The sequence below is a fragment of the Nicotiana tabacum genome, chromosome 19 (genome assembly GCF_000715075.1).
Source record: "Nicotiana tabacum cultivar K326 chromosome 19, ASM71507v2, whole genome shotgun sequence".
Taxonomy (NCBI): Eukaryota; Viridiplantae; Streptophyta; class Magnoliopsida; order Solanales; family Solanaceae; genus Nicotiana; species Nicotiana tabacum.
Genome location: NC_134098.1, coordinates 20,740,091 through 20,758,942, shown reverse-complemented (window position 1 = coordinate 20,758,942; position 18,852 = coordinate 20,740,091). Strand labels below are relative to the sequence as shown.

The window sequence follows — 18,852 nt, the reverse complement described above, 5'->3', positions numbered from 1 at the left end:
TTAAGAGAATCACCGAATTAAATCAAATAAAATAATTCAAAGATAATCACCAACATATTCCTCTTTAGATTAAATAAACTGGTGAATAAAGTAGCAACAATTCAAAGCTCCATAAATGAATTCAAGCAAAGAACTAGAGTTAAAATGCACAAATATCAATCAAAACATCATATCTATCAAACCTTAAGGGAAACTACTCCATAATCATGGAGGAAGTCATTTCCAGCACTGATCATTTGCAGCACTTAACCTATCCATCTCACTCATCATGGTAACTATTATGGACATTACCTATTTTTTAGACATAACATGGATATTGTATTTCAAGTTAGAGATACTTACCTGATTTGCTTCATCTTTAGCTTCTGAATCGCTCATAGCCATCATTCCTATCACTTCCTCTACCATCTGGCTTTCTTCAATTGCCATTAGGTCAACCTCAATATTTTTATTTTCAAAATCAACCTCTAAAGTCCTCTATATATCATGAGTAGAGATGCAAGAGGACACCTTGTAGAGAACACTCCTTGGTAGACTTCTATAGAGCAGATCCTTTGCCTTGGTATTTTTCTGGATCATCTGACGATCCTCAGCAACATATTCCTCCTCTCTCTTAATACTATTGTTTCCATCACTATCCACTTTGGTAGGTATAATTGGTTCGTGATTGACAATTATCCATAGATCAAAATCAGTGGCCTGAAGGAACACTTCCATACGCATCTTCTATTCATCATAGTGGTGTCCATCAAAATGAGGAGGTCTTCCAATGTGCATTCCTAGTTGTAAAGGGGGTTCAACTTCAACAACCTTGTATGAATCGATCACATCATAAAGACTAATAACCTCGTCCTCCTTCTCCTCCTCTTTATAACATCCACTATTTTTATATGTTTCTAGAAAGGCTTGTTTCATAGCCTCAGTGAACCCCTTGCCTAGGATTTACCTTTATTTAGGCCCCGTTCTTTCATCTTGTCCCTTTTATCCTTTTCAGCTATTTCTTTCTTCTATTTAATTTCCCACATTGGACAGTCTTTGACCATGTGGTCCAGTTTGTTGCACTTGTAACACCCATCGTATGAAGACTTGTCAATCTCCTTAGGTTTGCCATTGTTTTCTCTCTTAGATGCAGTCTCTGAATTCTTCATGAACTTTTTGAACTTAGCAAACATTGTTAGGTCCAGTTCATCATTGTCAGACTCATCTTCTTTGGATGACTTAATATCCAAGGCTTTATCCCTCTTTGGTTCCTCCTTGCGTAGTTCCACCTTTCTCATCTCATGAGTTTTAAAGTTTCCAATGAACTCATCCAGTGAAATTTTATCCCACTCCTTTGCTTCCTAGATGGCTGTGACATTTGGTTCCCATGAATCAGGGAGAATATTTAGAACCTTGCTACCAAATTCTACATAAGTTAATACCTTTCCCAGTGACTTCGGTTTTTATTTGTTATTATAGTGAACCTAGTCATCATCTCCTGAATAGGCTCAGACTCCTTCATAGAAAAGAGATCATAGTTCCTCATGGACAACTCAATGCTTGATCTCTTTACTTGATTTATTCCTTCATGAGAAATTTGAAGTGCATTAGAGATCTCCTTTGCATTGGAGCATGCATATATCCTGATATACTCATCAGGACAAAGTCCACAGATGAGGATTTTCTTGGCTTTTGCATTCTTTTCCATCATCCTAAAATCTGTTGTTACAAATTCAGAAAGGTCTTTGGGAATAGTTTCATTTTTTCCATTTTGTTTGGTGGGAATTAGTGGTCCTAGATTTACTATTTTCCAATGTTCATAGTCCTCGGTCGTTAGGAAATCCTCCATTCTTGCCTCCCATCAACTATAGTATTTTCTATTGAACAAAGGTGGTTTAGTAGTTGATGCCCTTCGTTAATTCTAGGTGGAGCACTCATTTTGCTTCCAGGATCTCTCTAGTTGTTAAACACGTTTGAGAGAACTTGCTCTGATACCAATTGTTAATTTGAGTGCCTTCCTAAATTACTAAAGAACTTAGTTCTTTGCCTTACTCTTTACGCATAAATGAAATAAACAGTAAAAATAAGAACAACAATTTTTACGTGGAAAATCACCCAGCTCAAAGGTGTAAAAATCATGACCTACCACGTAGGATTTTAACTTCAACTTCACTAGAACAAATGAGCTAAATGTACTGATTAAAAGACCTGTAAATCAATACCCACACACTTCTCCTACTTTAACTACTTGAATGAATTACAAGTTACTCTAACTTGCACACTAAAATAATTACTCTAACTAACAAGTTTTGAATGACATCTTGATTACAACTCGATTTCCTAATACACATGAACTACCAGACTCAAGAAAAACACTGTCACTGATGATCAACATGAATGTTGAACTCAACAATTTTGTATGTCGTTCTTTAGTTAATGTGTAAAAGGATAGTCTTCTCAGTCCATGGGGAAAGTATTTAACTTCTTAGTACTCTGAGATATTCTGGAGTCCTACACACAGTCAAATTCTTGTTTAACGACAATATTAAAGTTCCAAGGACTACATGATTCTTGTGACTCTTGTCTATCACTCATGTGAGCAGATATTCAAGGGCAACAGTCCTTATCGCATCAAGAGTCCTTTCCAGCAATCTCGGACTATAGTAACTTTGTGTAAAAGTTATTACCTTGTAAGAACCTTCAGTAGCTACCTTGAGGACTTGGTTCTTAGCACACTTCACCAGCTACCTTGAGGAACTGATTCTTAGCACATGTTCATTGGATACACTTTGTTAATCATCAAAACCCTAATTCTCAACAATGATGATGATGCCCATAGAGGCTTTACGGTGCTATATGCACGTATATATATATATCATATGATGATGGTGCTATATGTGTGTATATACTGTATTCATGCATTTCATGGCCCACAGTTGCAATACAAAGCCAAGGTTGAGTTGCTTATTCCTTTATTATATTGATGTCTTTCCCTTATGTTGTTATCTACCTTACATATTCAGTATTTTATTCGTACTGACGTCCCTTTTCCTAGGGACGCTGTGTTTCATGCACACGGGTCCCAGTAGACAGGTTGTCGGTCCTTCCAGTAGGGTACCAGTTCAACAGAAAGTGTTGTTGCACTCCACTTGCTCTAGAGTTGCCTTTTACAGTCAGTATGTTTATGTACGTATGTTATGGGTCTGGCGGGGCCCTGTCCTGATCTTATGATCCTTATATAGTCCTTAGAGGCTTGTATACAGATGTTATATATATAGATATTTGTATGGCCTTGTCGGCATATGGTTTAAGGTACAAATACCTATGTCAGCCATGTAGACCCATATATCTCATGTATATCATTTTGGGGTCATTTTTTCTCGAGTATTCCTTATGTTCTACTCAGATTTTCTTATTACGACCCCCTTGGACCACTAATATATGTTAGTATGATTATGGATGTACGTTATGGTGGTGCCCAGTAAGTAACGCCCGAGTGCCCTGCGACCCTCTGGTTCTGGTTGTGACATGAGCGTGGCTAGAGTTGATGTGGATGTGGTTGTGACTGGACACTCTCCTATAGGGGAGGGTGATATCATAAAGGCTAGAGTGGGAGTTGGAGTTGATTTCTTGAGTGGGTTCAGCCTCATGTTCTTTGATGGAAGTCTTGCTTTTATGAAGGAGTTTAGAAGTGGTAGCTATGATGTCTTGTAGTAGTGGAAATGATGGTGTTTTAATGGTTTTGCCAGCAAACGGTTGGTGAGTCTGTTCCGGAAGAAACACAAAAGAAATAGTTAAAATCATGATTTTTTTCAAGTGAGAGAAGAGCATGTCCCACTTAGACTTGTCAATAGAGTCGTCAATATGGGCTGGCCTAGCCCAACCAATGATTTGATAGGGTGGGTATCACGACCCAATTCTGGTTTAGGCCGTGATGGCGCCCAGCGCTGTTGCTAGGCAAACCGACAGTGGACAATCTAGAGATTTCAATTTTTCAATAAGTTTTTCAAACAACTAACTTTACTTAAATAAAAAAAAACATAACAAATAACGGAATTTAAAGTAAGCAAAACCAAAGCAGCTAAATGAAATCATAACCGTAGAAATACAACCCAAAAATCATAAGTCTACTAGTGTGTGCCAAGACCGGGTATCACAAGTATATGGGCTACTAGTAGAATATACAAAAGAATTCTATTCTACTGCCTGAAATGGAATAGGCAGAACAAATAAACAAAATAAAGACTCCAGTTGCAACAGAACGGCTCGGAAGGGCAGCTCACCGTATAGTCTCTTAACGGGGATCAAATATGCGCACCGAACTAGTAACCAGATGTACCTGCCTCAGATCCTGCACAGTCAAGTGTAGAAATATAGCGTGAGTACATAAACAACATGTACCCAATAAGTATCTAGTCTAACCTCGAAGAAGCAGTGACGAGGGGTCGACTTTGACACTTACTATGGGCCAATAATTATATATCAAATTTTATACTAAGCATGGATTTCATGAACAATAGTGAAAGCTCAAATATCAGGAAATAGCAAATTCTTCTTTCGCAAATATTAAATCCCGAGTTTAGTTACATTATTTAACAGCTCGTATTTCAAGGCATTTTAGGCAATATAAATCATGAATTGTTCCAAAGATTTTTATGCGCATACTATGCCGAGGTCGTACGACCCGATCCAACTTAATATTTAAATTGTGCACTGCCGAGGGTCGAACGGCACGAACCATAGATGCATCTATCTGCTACCGAGGCGTTCGGCCCGCTCCACAAATAGGAAAAAAAACATTTCAAATAACACACAAATTCTCATTTATAGTCAAGTGTTCCATTCGCAACTTTAAGTAAACGAATTTAACCTTTTACAATTCTTTTATCCACTTCCAATATGACTTAAGCAATTAACTCAACAAGTAGGAGTGCAAACATTTCAAGTATAGCATGGTATGGGTCCTAGACTACCCGGACAATAGCATAAATAGTAGCTACGTACGGACTCTCGTCACCTCATACGTACGTAACCCCCACACGTAGGAGCACATTTTAGTTATAATTTACCTAAGGGGTTAATTTCCCTCTTACAAGGTTAGAAAAGAGATTTACCTCATCTCAAGGCCTACTTTCCGGTCCAAGATTTGTGTCCCACCCTCAATTTGGCGCCAAACGACTCGAAACTAGTCAAATGTTATATGAAATAATTAATACATGCTTAAAAGTTCATACCCGAACAATAAAAATAATTTCCCAAGCACATTCGTAAAAATCCTAAAACTCACCCCCGGGCCCACGTGCCCGGATTCCGAAAACGTTTGAAGAAAGTTGTTACCGATAACCTTATGAACTCAAATATATGATTTTTGCTAAATTCCATAATAAATTTCGTGGTTAAATCTCATTTTATCAAAAACCTAGGTTTTCACTTAAACCTATGATTTTTCACTAATTTACATGTTATTAGCTACCCTTAATCTATGTATTTAACTCAAGATTAGTAGAAATCACTTACCTCCAAGTGCTAGATGAAATCCCCTCCTTAAAAGCTCTCAAATCGCCCAAGAGTGAAAGGAAAAATTGATAAAAATGGCCTAAGTCCCGTATTAAATGAACCCTCACTGCCTAGCGATTTTCGCACCTGCGGTACCTTGGCCGCATCTGCGGTCTCGCACCTGCGGCAATCGCCTCGCAGGTGCGTTGTTCCTTTAGCTGGCCTTACTCCACATCAACGGATAGAATGGGCCGCTTCTGCGAGCCTAACCGCACCTGCGACCACAACGCTCGCACTTATGGTCACGCAGGTGTGCCCAATCTTCCGCATCTGCGGTTCCTGGGATGCCCTCGATATTTCTCTTTTGTGGCTCGTGGCTTGCATCTGTGAGCCCGCACCTGCGGCTGGCCAAGCACAGGTGCGATTATGAAAGATCTGGGAGCTTCAGCTATTGCTCTAAGCTCCCAACTTGGCCCGAGCCTTGTCCTATCGACACTCGGGGACCCCGGGGCCCTGCCCGAACATACCAGCAAGTTTGAAATCATAAAACGGACTCACTCGAACTCTCGGAACATCCAAAACAACATTAAAACTAAGAATCACACCCAAAACTCTTTGAATCCAACTTATAAACTTCAAGTTCTTCAATTTACTCCAAATGCGCCGAAACGTACTTAAACTACCTGAATTGATACCAAATTTTGCGTGCAGGTATTAAATGACATTACGAAACTATTATCGGTCTCGGAATTCCATTTGGACCTCGATATCACCAAAACCCGCTCCAAACCAAATTTAAAGAACTTTTAAAGCCTTCAGAGAACCAACTTTCACTATTAGGCGCCAAAATGCTCCCGGGTCATCCAAAACCCGATCCGAACATACGCCCAAGTCTGAAATCAACATACGAACCTATTGGAACCGTCAAATCCTGATTCCGAGGTCGTTTACTAAAAATGTTGACCGAAGTCAAACTTGACCTGTTTAGCCAACCTTAAGGAACCAAGTATTCCGATTTCAACCCGAACCCTTCCAAATCCTGAACTAACCATCCCCGCAAGTTATAAATTAATAAAAGCATATACGGGAAGTCTTATTTAGGGAAACGGGGTTCTAGAAAGTAAAATGACCGGTCAGGTCGTTATATTCTCCACCTCTTAAACAAACGTTCATCCTCGAACGGGTTTAGATTCATACTTGGAGTGCTGAATAAGTGTGGATATCTGTTCCGCATGTCCTCCTTGGACTCCCAGGTCGCCTCTTCGACTGGTTGGACCCTCCACCGAACCTTTACCGTGGAAATCTTCTTGGATCTCAACTGGCGATCATGCCTATCAACAATGGCAACGGGCTCCTAACCCAGACTCTCATCTAACTGAATCGTGCTGAAGTCTAACACATGCGACAAGTCGGGATGATACCTCTGGAGCATCGACACGTGGAAAACCGGGTGAACTCCCGATAGACTGGGAGGCAAAGCAAGCTCATAAGCAACCTCCCCAACTCGCCTCAACACCTCCAATGGGCCTATAAACCTTGGGCTCAACTTGATCTTCATTCCGAATCTCATAATCCCCTTCATCGGCGAGACTTTCAAGAGAACCTTCTCGCTTACAATAAACGATACATCACGCTCCTTCTGATCCGCGTAACTCTTCTATCGGGACTGAGCTATGTGTAGCCGCTCCTGAATCAACTTTATATTTTCCAAGGCATCCTTCACCAAATCAGTCCCATACAACCTAGCCTCGCCGGGCTCAAACCACCCAATGGGTGAATGATACTACCGACCATATAAAGCCTCGAATAGAGCCATCTCGATGCTGGACTGATAGCTGTTGTTGTAAGCAAACTCGGCCAAAGGCAAGAAACAATCCCACTACCCTCCAAAGTCAATCACACATGCTCTGAGCATGTCCTCCAATATCTGAACTGTCCGCTCTGACTGACCATCGGTCTGCGGATGAAATGATATGCTGAGCTCTATGCAGGTCCCCAACTCACTCTATACCGCTCTCCAGAAATGTGATGTAAACTGTGGACCTCTGTCTAAAATGATGGAAATAGGCACACCATGCAGCCGAACTATCTCCTGGATATAAATCTGGGCCAATCCCTCTCAGGTATATGTAGTCATCACAGGAATAAAGTGTGCCGACTTGGTCAATCTATCTAAATCACCCAAACTGCATCAAACCTCCGCAAAGTCCGCGAAAACCCAACTACGAAGTCCATAGTGATGTGTTCTCACTTCCACTCGGGTATAGTCATCTGCTGGAGTAGGCCTCCTGGCCTCTGGTGCTCATACTTAACCTATTGGCAATTTAAGCATCTAGCTACATACTTAACTACATCTAGCTACATACTTAACTATGTCTTTCTTCATCCGCCGCCACCTATAATGTTGCTTCAGGTCGAGATACATCTTTGTAGCACCTGGGTGAATGGAATATCGGGAACTGTGCGCCTCATCTACTATCCTCTCCCTCAATCCCTCGACATTAGTAACACATAGACGACCCTAGAGTCGCAGAACACCATCCATGCCAATAGAAACCTCTTTGGCACCACCATGTAATACCGTCTCTCTGAGAACCGCCAAGTGCGGATCATGAAAATGTCGAGCCTTGATCTGCTCAAATAGTGAAGATTGGGCAACGACACATGCAAGAACTCAGTTGGGCTTTGAAATATCCAACCTCACGAGTCTGTTAGCCAAGGATCGAATGTCCAAGGCTAGTGGCCTCTCCTCTACTGAAATGAATGCCAAGCTACCCATACTCTCTTCCTTTCTGCTCAAGGCATCCGCGACCACATTCGCCTTGGCCGGATGATAAAGAATAGTGATATCATAATCCTTCAGTAACTCAAGCCATCTGCACTGCCTCAATTGAGATCCCTCTGCTTGAACAAATACTGCAAGCTGCAATGATCAGTGTAAACCTCACAAGACACCCCTAAAGGTAATGCCTCCAGATCTTAAGAGAATGAACAATCGCGGCTAACTCTAGGTCGTGCACATGGTAATTCCTCTAATGAATCTTCAGCTGACGCGAAGCATATGCAATAACCCGCCCCTCCTGCATCAGTACACAACCCAATCTAACGCGTGAAGTGTCGCAATAAACTGTATACATCCCCCAACCGGAAGGCAACACTAGAACCGGTGTTGTAGTTAAAGCTGTCTTGAGCTTCTGAAAGCTCGCCTCACAATCCTCGGACCAATGGAACGGAGCACTCTTTTGGGTCAATCTAGTCAAAGGTGATGTAATAGATGAAAATCCCTCCACAAACTGGCGATAATAACCTGCTAAACCCAAGAAACTCTTGATCTCGGTCGCCAAAGTGGGACGAGGCCAACTCTGAACCGCCTCAATCTTCTTGGGATCCACCTTGATACCCTCGCCTAATACCACATGCCCCAAGAATGCCACAGAATCTAACCAAAACTCACACATGGAGAACATAGCATATAGCTTATGTTCCCGTAAGGTCTGAAGCACTACTCTCAAATGTTGTTCGTGCTCCTCCATGCTACGTGAGTAAATCAAGATGTCATCAATGAAGAAAATAACAAAGGAATCAATATAAGGCCTAAACACCATGTTCATCAAATCTATAAACGCCATTGGGGCATTGGTCAAGCCGAAGGACATCACTAGAAACTCATAATGGCCATATCTAGTATGGAAGGCAGTCTTCGTAACATCTGAGTCCCAAATCTTCAACCGATGGTACCCCGATCTCAAGTAAATATTAGAAAACACCCTAGCACCCTGCAACTGGTCAAACAAATCATCAATACGTGGCAACGGGTACTTGTTCTTAATGGTGACTTTGTTCAACTGGCAGTAATCAATGCACATATACATAGTCCCATCTTTCTTCTTCACAAATAACACTGGTGCACCCTAAGGTGATACACTCGGCCTGACGAACCCCATTGCTAGCAACTCCTCAAGTTGTTCCTTCAACTCCTTCAATTCTTTCGGAGCCATATGATATAGTGGGAAAGATATAGGTTGAGTGCCCGGAGCCAAGTCAATAAAGAAATCAATATCACGATCTGGTGGCATGCCTAGAAGGTCCGAAGGAAACACATGGGCGAGCTCCCGAACTACTGGCACTGAATCAATCGTCGGAGACTCTGCAATAATATCCTGAACATAGGCTAGATAAGCCAAGCAACCCTTCTCGACCATATGTCGAGCCTTCATAAAAGATATAACTCGACTAGATGTACTGACAGATGAACCATTCCACTCCAATCTCGGCAACTCAGGCATCGCTAAAGTATCAGTCTTGGCATGGCAATCAAGGATGGAGGATAGCCAGTCCATGCCCAGGATGACCTCAAAATCAGTCATATCAAGCAACAGAAGATCCGCCCTAGTCTCATATACACAAAATGTAACCACACAGGACGGATAAATCCGATCCAAAACAACAGAATCGCCCACCGGAGTGGACACATAAACAGGAGTACCCAAGGGCTCACGAGGAATATCCAAAAAATGATCAAACAAGGATGACACATAAGAATAGGTAGATCCTCGATCAAATAATACTGAAGCAGCCCTACCGCAGACAGAGATAATACATGTGATCACGGCATCTAAAGCCACTGCATCTGGTCAGGCCGAAAAAGCATAAAATCTAGCTGGAGCGCCACCTGGCTGGCTTTGCCTGCCTGAACTCCACCTCTGGGATGACCTCGACCCACCTGCCCTCTGCCTATGGGCAGCCGAAAGGCTGGTGCGGCTACTGGAGGTGAAATCATGGGCTGCTGTCCCTGCTGCACTGCCTTGCCCCGAAGCCTGGGGCAAAATCTCCGCACATGACTAAGATCTCCGCACTCAAAACAACCTCTCAGCTCGGTGATCTACTGCCCTGAAGTCTGACCCTGATGGCCTGAATACCCACTGGAAGAACCCTTAATAGCTGGTGGGCGATATGAACTCTCTGGCATAACACTAAAGTAAGCACTAGAAGAAACCTGATGACCGGAGTACCCACCGGAAGGACCCTGAACAGCTGGCGGTTGGTAAGAACTCTCCGGCATAGTGCTGAAATAGGGTCGCGCTGGAGCACCCCGTGGAGGCGGCGGTGCTGGATATGGGGGCCTACTAGGCTGACCCCTCCTGAACTGACCTCTTCCCCCAGCTGGTTCACCTCTAAACTCCCCGGAGTAACGGACCCTCTTGTCCTGCTGCATCTGCTCCCTACCCCTCTGGCGATAGCCCTCGATCCTTCGAGCAATCTCCACTACTAGCTGGTAGGAAATCCACATATCTACCTCTCGGGCCATACTAGCCTGAATACCTGAGTGCAACCCCGCAACAAACCTCCGCACCCGCTCTGCCTCAGTAGGGAGTATCATGAGTGCATGGCGAGATAGCTCGGAGAACCTCGCCTCATAATCGGTCACGGACATCTGACCCTGCTGGAGCTGCTCAAACTGGAATCGCAACTCTTCCCTCTGATAGGGTGGAATATACCTGTCCAAGAATAGGCGTGTGAACTGGCCCCAAGTCATGGGAGGAGAATCTACTGGTCTACCAAGAAGATAAGACTGCCACCACCTACGTGCTCGGCTCTGCAACTGAAAGGTAGTGAAATCCACCCCGTGAGACTCCAATATCCTCAGGTTGTGCAGTCTGTCCCTGCACCTATCAATAAAATCCTGAGGATCCTCGTGTCACTCACCCCCAAAGACCGGAGGGTGAAGCCTAGTCCATCTGTCTAAAAGCTTATGCGGCTCGCTGGCCGCAGCTAGTCTAGGCTCAGGTACAACTGGTGCGACTGGTTGGGCTCCGTCCACGGGGAGAGTGCCCGAGGTATTATATACAGCGGCTGCATACCCAGGAGCCTGAGCGGTAGGGGTCTGTGCTCCCCCTCCCGCCTGAGAGGTGGCGGGGTCTGCTGGAAATAAACCAACCTGAGTCATAGTGTCCATGAACCGCAACATACAGCCTATGACCTCCTCTGCTGCGGGCACCTCGCCCTGCTCCTCAATGATGGGATCATCCACTGGATCCGCTGGTGGTGCAACTGGGGCAGCTCTGGGACATCCTCGTCCCCAACCTCGGGCCGGTGCCCTCCCCCGGCCTCTACCTCAGCCTCTAGCAACAGGGGGAGCAGCTCCTCCCGGGTCTGGAACATCCGCCGTACACGTTCTCACCATCTGTGAGAGAATAAGAAAAAAAAGGAACTTAGTATACCATCAACTACAAAATTGGAGATGAATAAAGAGTAGTTTCCTAACACCCTATAGCCTCTCGAAGATAAGTACGGACGTCTCCGCACCGATCCGCAAGACTCTATTAGGTCTGCCCATAACTTGTGAGACCTACGTGAATCTAGTGCTCAGATACCATGTTGTCATGACCCAATTCTGGTTTAGGCCATGATGGTGCCCAGCGTCGTTGCTAGGCAAGCTGACAGTGGACAATCTAGTGATTTCCATTTTTCAATAAGATTTTCAAACAGCTAACTTTCCTTAAATTAAAAAAAAAACTTAACAAATAGCGGAATTTAAAGTGAGCAAAACCAAAGCAGCTAAATGAAATCATAACCGTAGAAATACAACCCAAAAATCATAAGTCTACTAGTATATGCCAAGACCCGGTGTCACAAGTATATGGGCTACTAGTAGAATATACAAAAGAATTCTAATATACTACCTGAAATGGAATAGACAGAATAAATAAATAAAAGAAAGACTCTGGCTGCTGCAAAATGGCTTGGAAGGGCAACTCACCGTATAGTCTCGTAGAGCGGATCAAATATGCGCACCGAACTGGTAACCAGGTGTACCTGCCTCAGATCCTGCACAGTCAATTCCAGAAATGTAGCGTGAGTATATAAACAACATGTACCCAATAAGTATCTAGTCTAACCTCGAAGAAGTAGTGATGAGGGGTCGACTTTGACACTTACTATGGGCCAACAATGATATATCAAATTTTATACTAAGCATGGATTTCATGAACAATACTGAAAGCTCAAATATTAGGAAGTAGTAAATTTTTCTTTCGTAAATATTAAATCCCGAGTTTAGTTTCATTTTTTAATAGCTCGTATTTCAAGGCACTTTAGGCAATATAAATCATGAATAGTTCCAAAGATTTTCATACGCATACTATGCTGAGGTCGTACGGCCCGATCCAACTTAATATTTAAAATGTGCACTGCCGAGGGTCGAACGACATGAACCATAGATGCATCTATCTGCTACCGAGGCGTTCGGCCCGCTCCACAAATAGGAAAAAAAACATTTCAAATAACACACAAATTCTCATTTATAGTCAAGTGTTCCATTCGCAACTTTAAGTAAACGAATTTAACCTTTTACAATTCTTTTATCCACTTCCAATATGACTTAAGCAATTAACTCAACAAGTAGGAGTGCAAACATTTCAAGTATAGCATGGTATGGGTCCTAGACTACCCGGATAATAGCATAAATAGTAGCTACGTACGGACTCTCGTCACCTCGTACGTACGTAGCCTCCACACATAGGAGCACATATTAGTTATAATTTACCTAAGGGGTTAATTTTCCTCTTTCAAGGTTAGAAAAGAGACTTACCTCGTCTCAAGGCCTACTTTTCGGTCCAAGATTTGTGCCCCACCCTCAATTTGGCGCCAAACGAATCGAAACTAGTCAAATGTTATATGAAATAATTAATACATGCTTGAAAGTTCATACCTTAACTATCAAAATAATTTCCCAAGCCTATTCGCAAAAATCCTAAAACTCACCCTCTGGTCCACGTGCCCGGATTCCGAAAATATTTGAAGAAAGTTGATTTTTACTCAAATATTAACTCAAATATATGATTTTTACTAAATTCCATAAAAAGTTTCGTGGTTAAATCTCATTTTATCAAAAACATAGGTTTTCACTTAAACCCATAATTTTTCACTAATTTACATATTATTAGCTACCCTTAATCTATGTATTTAACTCAAGATTAGTAAAAATCACTTACCTCCAAGTGCTAGGTAAAATCCCCCCCTTAAAAGCTCTCAAATCGCCCAAGAGTGAAAGACAAATGTGATAAAAAAAATGGCCTAAGTTTCGTATTAAATGAACCCTCACTGCCCAATGATTTTCGCACCTGCGATGCCTGACCGCATATGCGGTGTTGCACCTGCGGCAATTGCCTCGCAGGTGCATTTTTTCTTCACCTGGCCTTACTCCGCATCTGCGGACAGAAGGGGCCGCTTCTGCGAGCCTAGCCGCACCTACGACCACTGACCGCAGGTGCGCCCAATCTTCCGCATCTGCGGTTCCTGGGCTGCCCTCGATATTTTGCTTTTGCGGCTCGTGGCTCGCACCTACTGCTGGCCAAGCGCAGGTGCGATTATGACAGATCTGGGAGCTTCAGTTGTTGCTCTAAGCTTCCAACTTGGCCCGAGCCTCGTCCGATCGGCACTTGGGGCCCCCGGGTCCCCGCCCGAACATACCATCAAGTTTGAAATCATAAAATAGACTCGCTCGAACTCTCGGAATGCCCAAAACAATATTAAAACTAAGAATCGCACCCCAAAACTCATTGAATCAAACTTATAAACTTCAAGTTCTTCAATTTACTCCAAATACGCCGAAACGCACTTAAACTACCCAGATTGACACTAAATTTTACGTGCAGGTCTTAAATGACATTACGGAACTATTTCCCATCTCGAAATTCCGTTTGGATCTCGATATCACCAAAAACTGCTCCAACCCAAATTTAAAGAACTTCTAAATCCTTCAAAGAACCAACTTTCACTATTAGGCGCCAAAACGCTGACGAGTCATCCAAAATCTGATCCGAACATATGCCCAAGTCTGAAATCATCATACGAACCTATTGGAACCGTCAAATCCCGATTCTCAGGTCGTTTACTAAAAATATTGATCGAAGTCAAACTTGGCCTTTTTAGCCAACCTTAAGGAACCAAATGTTTCGATTTCAACCCGAACCCTTCCAAATCCCGAACTAACCATCCCCGCAAGTCATAAATTAATAAAAGCTCATACGGGAAGTATTATTTAGGAAAACGGGGTTCTAAAAAGTAAAATAATCGATCGGGCCATTACAGTGGGGCTAAGATCTTTGGATCCTATCTAAAAATGAGCCTTTTAAGCTCGGCCCTAGCAAGCCCGTAGTCTCTGAGGCTTGATCATGGCTGGATTGGGCCGACCCATGGGCTTAATAAACATATTTATTTAAAAATATAAGAAATATAGGAAACAAAAAATAACAAGAAGACTTGTCCAATCGCAAACTGGTAATATTTTTTATGTGAATGTTAATTTTTTTTATTCTTAAAATTTTAGTTATTTCGTAATGTTTAAATAATTAACATTGCATACAATTATAGATATAGATGAAAATGAAGATATTAAGACATCTTTGCTTTACAAGAGGATTCAAATGTTCTTGATGAAGATGATTTTTTGGTGTTGGATATGCAATGAGCACTTTGAAAATATTTTTGAGTAGTTTAGTTTGAGCATTGACTTTTAATGAATGAAATAATATTCCCCTTTTTTGTGTTTTATAGTAATCTATTAGATAGTTATTGAGTTTTATATAAACTTTCTATTCAACAAGTATGTTTTTAGACTTGTAAATATGTATATATTTTTTTGCATTTTAGGTTTAACTTAAATCTTAAAAAATATAAAAAATAATTTTAAAAAATGGTGGTCTGACCTGTGGGGGCTCGTGACCCACGTAGGGTTGGGCTGACCATTTTAAGGCCCATCAAAATAGTGAGCGGACCCATCCCAGCGCATCAAATGCCAAAGCCCGTGTGGGCTAGACTGGGCGGGCCAGCCCGTATTTACGCTCTTAGTGCAAGTGAGATACATACATTATTCTACGTTAGCAAAATGTGCTTAATAGGTACAGTTTCTGCGAGAGGTGCCCATGGGTGCCATAAAAAAACGAAAATGAGATGTCATGGCAAAATTGAAAGTTTTTGCTTATATTTGGCCAAGATTATTACTTGGCCTAAAGTGAGAAGTTTGACACAGCGAGAGGGGAAGATGGATAGGAGGGTCACAAAATTCGAGATACAGGGTTTGTCGAGCTTCCCATGAATCTCAGTCAATTCAATTAAGCGTGGGAGAAAAGATATTCCCTATTATTCCTTTTCCCTGAATGCCTATTTTCCACACGCTAGAAACACACAAATGTTCAAGTGCTTCGGCTTTATCCTGTACCGACTTTCCGAAAGTCCCAATCCATATGAAAATGAAAAAGAGAAAAGCAAAAAGGTTAATTAAGTAGAATATATTAATGGCAAATATGAACACAGGAATAGGCATGCACGAAGAAAGTAAGATAACGGTCATGGAAATGGGTCAAAATATTACTCAAAAAGTAAGGATTCTCACTCTTGATACTTCAATTTTTCCTTTTATTTAAGCAAACCAAAGGGATAAAGTGATGGGGGCATAGGCGAATCCTTGTATTTCAAGTAATTTCCCTAAAAGCCAAACGTATGATATCATCACCCCACGGCCTATTCTACTCAATCATTATTAATCTTATCTTATCTTATCTTTGTTGTATGAAAATAACCAAGGCTATCAGCCCAGCAAGTATTGATCAGTAGTCTTTACCAAAATATAATATCACACAAACAGATGATCCCAAAGAGCAAAAGCCAGTGAAGGTGAATTTCTACCCATAAATATCACTAAAATAAAGAGGTTAATCGTGGAGGAAAATGACAGATATGTCCTCCAAATACACGTTATCTTGGATTTTCTACGACAAGAATTAATATATAACATTCCAATTTTAATGCTATACGACTCATTATATAATATCGAGCATACGAAAGTGACTTATGATTATGAAACATTAACTACGTTCAGTTATGTACTATACTAGTCTTAAACAATAAAATACATAAATTGCGCATTAACTAGATAATTTTTTTTTATCGTAATAGAGAAATCTCTTTTTCTTTTTTAGTCTTTTTTTTTTGTTGGGTTGAATTTATGGTAGAGGTTTGAGGAATTTTTTCCCATAGTTAAACTAGAAATAACTTTCTGAAAATTTTCCTGTGATTGGAGAGAATATATCTTGCTTCTGAATAATAGTGGTCAAGATGCCACTGAAGTTTTAATTTATGACACTGCTATTAGGTTTTTAGTACAGAATTGTTCACTGTGAGGGGGCTAAGTGAAAATGTTCGAGAAGAAAACAAAATCACACCGAACCAAAAGATGGAGTTAGACTGACCTTTGTTCGTTCATTAATTTGGTATGACTTAATGAAAAGCAATAATATTTGGTTTGATTTGTTACTGTTTGGTCATACATTGGACAGTTATTTTACCAAAAAATTGAAGATGAGTTTTCTAAGAAAATCAGCTTTTCCTGTGGAAATTATTTTTCACTCACAAAAATTTAATAATTATTTTCAAGTTAAATATACTTCCAAACATAAATTTATATACTTTTTTTAACTTAAATTCAAATAGTACTTTTTTTGTACCATATCTTTTATGTCCAAACGCCGAAACAAAAACTTGAAAAAAAGCAACAACAAAAAACAAAATGTCCAGACGGGAGAATATCTAGTGTGCAAACAAACTTCGTAGTTTTCTTTCTTTCTGCTCTCTTTACACTTTCGTCCTCCAATGAACGTGCAAAAATATTTCTGCTTAATAATATGCTATAATTAAGAGATAAATAGAGGTAAAAATATTATTAATTAATTGTTTTAAATTAATTTTCTTAAGCAATAAATATTGATATAAAAATAAATATCATGCATTCTTTATGTTTCGAGCAAACATGGTGTTTACCATCTAAAATGGATAACAATTAAATTTATATGTGATTTTAAGGATATGCGGATTAATTCAATACAAATGATAAAGGGCATTAGATTAAACAGATAAAGGACGTAATAAATTATCAAACCAATAAGGAGAGTGATCCCGGACTCAGTAACATCTTAACAAAGTGCCTGACTTCGATCCCGGGCTCACACTAATGAAGAATTGATGAACAAAAGTAAGAACTTTTAATAACAGAGAGAATAAGAGTATATTGTCTTGATATGCGTGTTACGACGTGTTTAATGAACAATTAGTTTCCCCTTTATATAGTAGGGGAGTTTCACCCTAAGTACAATTCTAAAAAGGGATAAAAATCTTTCTTTATGCTAATGATTGATTCACTGCTGATACGGGCCGAGATTTACGCCGTGATATCCGGTTAGGCGCGGACATCACGGCCCATTATTAGTCTTGTGCAGCTGCTTGGTAATGCTCTCTGAAGTTTCAATCCTTAAATCGGACCTCGAGGATATGGCCCCGATATCTCCGATGGCAGGTGTTTGCCCGAGTACGAGAGGTTCTTCGCTTTGACTCTGATACATTACGGTCACTTTTCTGCTCCGCTTGGCTCACCCGGAAGTCGATTCATGCAGCAGGCTCGATTTTACCTGTATACAGATAGTCCCCTCGTTTCTCAAAGAGTAGGCTAGCCGAAAAAATGGGAAACGACAAATGACTCCGGTTCCTTCCTTCATAAGTTACGACGGGGAGCTGAAACGTCCCATCAATCGCGACGTTCTAACTTCGGACACGTGTCGCTCACCGATAGGTTACCCCCGAATGCGAAGCGTCGGATGTTTACCTATAAAAGCCTCCTTCCTTTGTTATTTTTCTACTTTCAAACCGCTATCTTCAAGCCTTCCAACCATTACCAAAACCTTCTTCAAATCTTCATATCTTCTTCCCTGTTCTTCAATCTCCATAGCAATCTCCGGATTTCTACCCAAAATTTCTTCAAATCTTCGTACAATGTTATTCGTCTTCAAAACTCATTTTTCCAAAACTTCGTATTTTTTCTCATATTTTCGAACTCTCCCCCAGATGATAATGGGAAAAATATCAAAAAATATTCCTCAACAAGTTGCCTCTTCATCTTCTCAACCAGCCGCTGGTGCTGAAGCAGCCGCCCCCGAGGTGGTGGCCCTCAAAACGACTTCCCCTATTGCGGATGCTAACGAACCGGCCCCCTAACCTCCTTTGTTGGCATTTATCCCCGGGGGTTGCTCCATTGCAGACGATTTCAAGGTCGAGAAGCCTTCACGCAAATAGGACTGGGGCGAAGGAGTCTCGAGTTCGTAAGGACTGCGATTGGGAAAGCAAGGACGTAGTAGTCCCCGGGCCTGAGCACACAGTTACTACCCATGTGGAAGGGTACTTAAGTGTTTACACTTATCCCTTCACGTTGGGCCCAGTGGACCCGATCGTCCAGGATTTTTGCAAGAGGTACGAAGTGTACCTCGGGAAAATCCATCCATCATTTTGGAGGATCGTGACTCTCCTCTGTTACTTCGTGAATAAGGC

The 18,852-nt window shown here is 41.4% G+C and overlaps 1 protein-coding gene across 1 annotated transcript; it reads right to left on the bottom strand.

The window, feature by feature from the left end:
- Positions 1–1,414: 1,414 nt before the first annotated feature.
- On the bottom strand, positions 1,415–1,828 carry LOC142173408 (uncharacterized). The gene has a single exon (XM_075238992.1). It carries the CDS (start codon positions 1,826–1,828, stop codon positions 1,415–1,417), a length of 414 nt encoding a protein of 137 aa, XP_075095093.1.
- Between the last annotated feature and the right edge of the window lie 17,024 nt (positions 1,829–18,852).

What these genes read in the sequence shown, in the direction of transcription:
- LOC142173408 (XM_075238992.1), bottom strand. Translation starts at nt 1,828, where the DNA reads ATGGAGGATTTCCTAACGACCGAGGACTATGAACATTGGAAAATAGTA.